This window comes from Cucumis sativus, chromosome 5 (genome assembly GCF_000004075.3).
Source record: "Cucumis sativus cultivar 9930 chromosome 5, Cucumber_9930_V3, whole genome shotgun sequence".
Classification (NCBI taxonomy): domain Eukaryota; kingdom Viridiplantae; phylum Streptophyta; class Magnoliopsida; order Cucurbitales; family Cucurbitaceae; genus Cucumis; species Cucumis sativus.
Genome location: NC_026659.2, coordinates 12,014,136 through 12,020,000, shown reverse-complemented (window position 1 = coordinate 12,020,000; position 5,865 = coordinate 12,014,136). Strand labels below are relative to the sequence as shown.

General features: G+C 31.9%; 1 protein-coding gene across 1 annotated transcript; it reads left to right on the top strand.

Annotated features, from left to right (window-relative positions):
• Nucleotides 1–314: 314 nt before the first annotated feature.
• LOC101217982 (MLP-like protein 329) lies at nucleotides 315–1,172 on the top strand. Its single transcript, XM_004142268.3, has 2 exons — nucleotides 315–518; nucleotides 669–1,172. The coding sequence occupies exons 1-2, from the start codon at nucleotides 326–328 to the stop codon at nucleotides 929–931; spliced, it is 456 nt and encodes a 151-aa protein (XP_004142316.1). The 5' UTR covers nucleotides 315–325; the 3' UTR covers nucleotides 932–1,172.
• Nucleotides 1,173–5,865: the final 4,693 nt, after the last annotated feature.

Genomic DNA, 5,865 nt, shown 5'->3' with positions numbered 1-5,865 from the left:
TAAAAAAAAAGAAAACCAAATGTAAATGACTTGGAATAAAAAACAAAATTTTATAATATAAGGACAAACTTAGCAATTTTCTTTTCAAGAAATTATTATTATATATAAAAAAAGGGCATAAAATCTTCAAAACTATACCCCACCCAGTGATCTACTGAGATACTCAACAGAAGAAAATATTAAAAAACATAAGATTAAGATAAATTTAATTAGAAAGAAAATAACACATTAAGGACACATAATAAAATAATTAATCCCTAGGGACTATAAAAAGAAGAGGGTACTGAAGTTGAATTATATTGAGTTGTGTGAATTCCATCAAACAATGGCCCTTGTTGGAGAGCTTGTAAATGAAACAGAAGTCAATGCAAATGCAAACAAGTTTTTTCATTTCTTCAAACATGAAATCTTCCATACTCCAAACATTTCGTCAAATTTGATCCAACAAGTTAAACTCCACGAAGGAGATTGGGACGTCCATGGCCATGGCTCCATCAAGATTTGGAATTACACTATAGGTATGCATAAAACAATCGCAACTTCAACCACGATCACTGCCACCTATCACGAGCACTTGTTTTTCTTTTCCATTCAAGAATGAATTGATCCATATAAACATTCATTATTAATTTGATATATGTTTTGTGTTGCTATGTGATTTGTTTAAGATGGTAAGCCAGAAGTTTTCAAAGAACGAGTGGAGTTCGATGATAAGAAACTAGTGATGAAGTTGGTTGGATTAGAAGGAAATGTGTTTAAGCATTACAAAACTTTCAACATTATATATCAAATTGTGCCAAAAAAACCTCAGCATAGTTTAGTGGTTATGAATTTGAAATATGAGAAACTTGATGATGGCTCACCTGCTCCATACAAATATGTTGAATTTTTGGAAAATCTCATCAAAGATATCGAATCACACCTTAAGTAATAAGAGCGTACATGGCTCGATTTATGCTTCCTGTCTCTCGCTCATAATCTGATACGAGTACTTACTGTGTATGTTGACATTTATATGATTTCTAGAGATTTTGAGGATTTAATAAAGAGTAAATAATGATTATCCTCATTGTTATAATTGTATGAAGCTCAAATATAGTGTTTGTCCGATATACAATATGATATATACACATATATATCTATAAATTAAATATATTCCACCTAGTATTTTACTTTTGTTGTGTTCTTTGGCCAAATTTGATAGGCAATTTCACACCCTTCAATCACAAATTGGCATGTCCTTTCTCGAATTAATGATGAAATTACAAGTGATAGAGTTAGTTAAAAATTAACACACGTCACAAATTGAAGTTGAGGACATAAGTTGGCGAATTGTAAGGCGAATTGTAATTATGTCGCGTGTCTTTTCATCATAACCATTGAATCAAATAAAATATATGTCATCCAACATTGTATTAATTTGGGCTCATGTTCAATTGACAAAAAATAAGCTTAATTTGGTCCAATGACCACCTATGATAAAAATCCAATAACTTATCTTCGGGGCATGTTCATGGACGAAATTGTTGGGGTTTGTAATCATTTTTGTATAGACACATGTTTACGAGGCTATCTTATACAATGATATACACGAACTAGAAAACATATAATCTTTTATTGTAATTAAGATCGTTAATTGGAGATGTTAATAGTTTAACCAATGACCATGTAACTCAATCTAAATATCTTTTTGCTCATGCATCAAGATCGTCCTTTTATATATGTATGGGTGAGAGTGTCCCAAATTGCAAACTCAATATTCATCTAATTTAATTTTAGTGATTATAGTCCTTAGAAACTGTAGATAAGTTATTTCTCTTAGATTTTTTTATAAATATGAAATTAGTTTTATTGTTTTTTAAAGAATGATAAAATATCTTCTTTAGGTTTACGATCGTTTATCAATATCTTTTAATAAGGAGTCAAAAGATCTTCCTTAAATATCTTTTTTAAAGAGAAGATATTCCTCATATTTAGGAATATTTTATTGTAAGTTCTTCTTTTTGAATCTTTTAAAAACAATTCTATGAACGTAAAATTATTCTTCACAGCTGTTGTTCTTATGTTTATATTTTTGGTGAAGAATCTGTACGAAGATAAACCAGTTACCTTCTGTATTATGACAAATTATTGAAGATTGTCAAGGGATTTGATAGAGTATCAATTGATAAGAAATATGAATGAAGGCTGAGAAAATTGTACTGCGGTCAATGAATATAGGGGGAGTCTGAATTTGTCTTCAAGGAGATTCAAGTTTACCGTCAGGGGAAGCTTGAGTTTATACAGTTAAGTTAGGGTGATAACTTGTTAATATAACTTTAGGATTAAGTTACAAATTTTTTTAATCTTATAATATTTCTTATCGGAGCATAAAAGCTTTCCAGATATAGGTCGTATTTGTCGAACTGGGTTATCAAAGTCTTCTGTGTTATCTGTTCGTTTTGTTATGTTTGCTATTCCTGAAGTTAATAACGTTAGTCATAGCTGGAGGATATTATTTATCATCTCACTTATTTTTCAATTTCCTTTGGTGTTGACTCGAGGACTTGAATAATGCGGCTTCACTCTCTTACTAGCCACAACAAATTTTATTTATGATTGAATCCTAAACAAATTGTCTACTAAACGATCAATAGTACCTAAGGAACAAATTGTTTACTAGTTGATGTAACAACTGGGCTTATCTCTAGTCCCACAACTTTTGTATCCCGTAACTTAATGAATATATATCAGGTATGATGAGGGTGTTAAAAGGGTGCCCACCTAATGGAGATCCTTGAGTGCAACTACTAACCTAAATTGATATCATCTTCTAAAAAAAACATTAAATTTAATTGTACGTTCTAAGTCTAAACCAATTTTAAATTGAAGGAAAAAATAATCATATTGGCCATTAAATAAATATATAAGTAAATAAATAGTATTGTTTTAAGAAAGATATCTAGAAACTTGAAAAAAGTTAACCAAGAAGTAATTGATTTATTAAGTACATAAGAACAATGTAGAATATAGAAAGAAATACAAAGGAAGTTTGGGAGAAAATAAGAGAGCTATATGTAATAAGATGGTGCGAGCTAGTTGGTTGTTGGTTGCGTTGGTGGAGGTGTATGTGTCACATGCTCCATTTATCTTCTAAACCCAATTCCACTCTTAACTATTTTTAAATTAATTAATTGGCAACATCTATTTTGCTTTTCTCTTAAATCACAAAATTGAAAATATGTGGTTAAATTTAATCACAAATGTTGTTTCATTATGTATATTTTCTTTTCTTTAATATATCTATAAAAATTGAAAAGAAAATCAAATTTCAAAATGGAAATTTCAAAAAATAAGAGATACATTAGGGGACAAAATGTTTGGTATAGTTTTTAAAAACGATGAGTTTGGGGCCATTAAAAGGTGAAAGGTACACATTTCGCTTAAGTTAAAAAAAAATCCCAAAAATCTCAATTTCGTGGATTATTGTTCCTGGGCTATTTCGTTGAAGGTTACTTTTTCGTGCAAAAGTGGAATAAGAGAAGTTACGTGAGTGTGGTTCTGCTCGTCGTTGGTGAACAGATTCTTGATTGTGGTAATTCATTTAATATGCCCTTTCGAGAACGAATAGGTGATGAGACCGCATATTAAACACAAGAGAGTTAAATCAACTATTAAGTGTGTTTGAAGCTAAGATTGCATGTGATTACTGAATAATTGGGAGTTATCCTCGTAATGTTATATGTTTAGCACATTACTAATTATAAGACTGTTGACTATGAGTAAAGTGTTGTACCATGAGACATAACATTATAATTGATCAATTATTGTATGAGTAATAGAATCTCTTATTTAGGTCTAAGACGTCTCAGACGTGGATGTGTGGTCATCGAACTGGGTTACCAAAGTTCTGTATGTTTGTGATCTATTGTTTTATGTGTTGTCTTAGTTGTTTGTCGAGTTATTAACTTACAATACAACAAACGATACAACTATAACTGAGTGTGTGTTTTCTCAATTGGTATCAGAGCGAGTTACGACAAAGATTGCCTAAATGGATCAAATTGTGAAGGAAATTCAACCACCCGAACCCGAGTATTAGACGAAGCAAATTATGCCTACTAGAAGGTGAGAATGGTAGCTTTTCTCCAAGCTCTTGACATCAAATGTTGGAAAGCTGTAGTTTCTGGATGGCAGCACCCAACTGAGACGAATGAAGCTGGCAAAGTCTCTCTCAAGTCAGAGCTAAAATGGACTAGTGCTGAGGATGATGTTGTTGTTGGAAACTGTTGTGCCCTAAACGCGCTCTTCAATGTTATTGATCAAAATGTGTTCAAATTGATTAACACGTGCGTCTTTGCAAAGGAAGCATGGGAAATCCTTGAAGTGGCATATGAAGGAACCTCAAAAGTTAGGACGACAAATTTTAACATCAAAATTTGAAGCGCTTAAAATGTCAGAAGATGAAACAATAATCGAATACAACGTTCGTGTTCTAGACATAGCTAATGAGTCCTTTGCTCTTGCAGAAAGGATGACTGATTTGAAGCGATTTGAAGCTTGTTAGGAAAGTCCTGCAATCTTTTCCTCAACGATTTCACGTGAAAGTCACTGCTACTGAAGAGGAAAACGATGTCTCCAAAATGAAGCTTGATCAGTTGTTCGGATCATTGAAGGCGTTTCGACTAGCTTTGGGAGAAGCGACACCAAGAAGAAGTCTGGAATTGCCTTTACAGCCAGCAACGAGGATGGATCTCAAACCTCAAAGGATTCTATCAATGAAGAATCATTAGCGGAATCAATTGTCTTGCTAATAAAATAAACGACAAAACTCAAGAGTCAATTTCTCAAACATGTGAGAAGTAACAAAAATCAAAACAGGCAGGATTCAATAACAACCTCATCTCAAAATTCTTTCGGCTCAAACAATAATTTTAATCGAAGAAAGGAAAATGAAAGAAATTATAAAGAAGGCAGAAGTATTAGGTGTCATAAATGTGATGGATTCAGACACTTTCAGGCTGAATGTGCAACATTTCTGAAAGAAGAAATAAAGGTTTGATAGCTAACTTATCTGAGTTTGGCCTGACGTCTAAAGATTGAAACTTCTCACAAATTAAATATAGGTACCCATATATTAAATAGTAGTCGATGAACGTAATAAAGTATTGTTGTTCATTCAAGAAGTCATAGAGAATAAGGCCACAAATGTTTGTATATATTAGTTTTAAGATGTCTGAACATCTATTGGCACCTAATTTTCTTATATTTGTCTGTTTTCCCTTAATACATTCCACGCAAACTTTAAGTTTTCTCAAATCAAGGGAATTAAGAATTCCATCAGACACAAGTCTCTAAAGTCTCTATTTAGAGATGTTGACCTAAAGGTTTGTGCCACAACATAGTAAAATTCTCATTTAATTTACACTTTGTACCACATGATTTAGACAACATGACCTTGTTAGATGAAGAATATATAAGAATTAAGAATGAATAGGTTATCAATTAAAGAAGCATACAAATAAGCTTGGAGTTTTGAAAAAAACTAACTTTAGTATTTTCACAAGAACAAGAAAAATCAAATTTGTTCAAACTGAAAATAGAAACTAAGTTTCGTCTAAATAACGGTATAATAAAAGTCTCATTCAAATCTAAAAAACAGCCAGTTTTTTAAAAGTGAACTAACTTTATCATCACCCACATAGATGAATCTTTCACCATCATTTGACAGTCGGCTCCGTAGGTAGAATCTACCCATCAAATATATGTTGGTGCAAAAGCTAAATTAACTTCATAACAAACCAAAGTAATAAGTTTATGCTTCTTTACGCACCATTGGGCCTATTTGGGACAATCTTTCTTGAGATGACCTTTCTTTTTGTAGAA

Coding starts and splice junctions, on each gene's coding strand:
- LOC101217982 (XM_004142268.3), top strand. CDS start 326: ATGGCCCTTGTTGGAGAGCTTGTAAATGAAACAGAAGTCAATGCAAAT. Junction 519..668: donor GATTTGGAATTACACTATAG/GTATGCATAAAA, acceptor GATTTGTTTAAG/ATGGTAAGCCAGAAGTTTTC.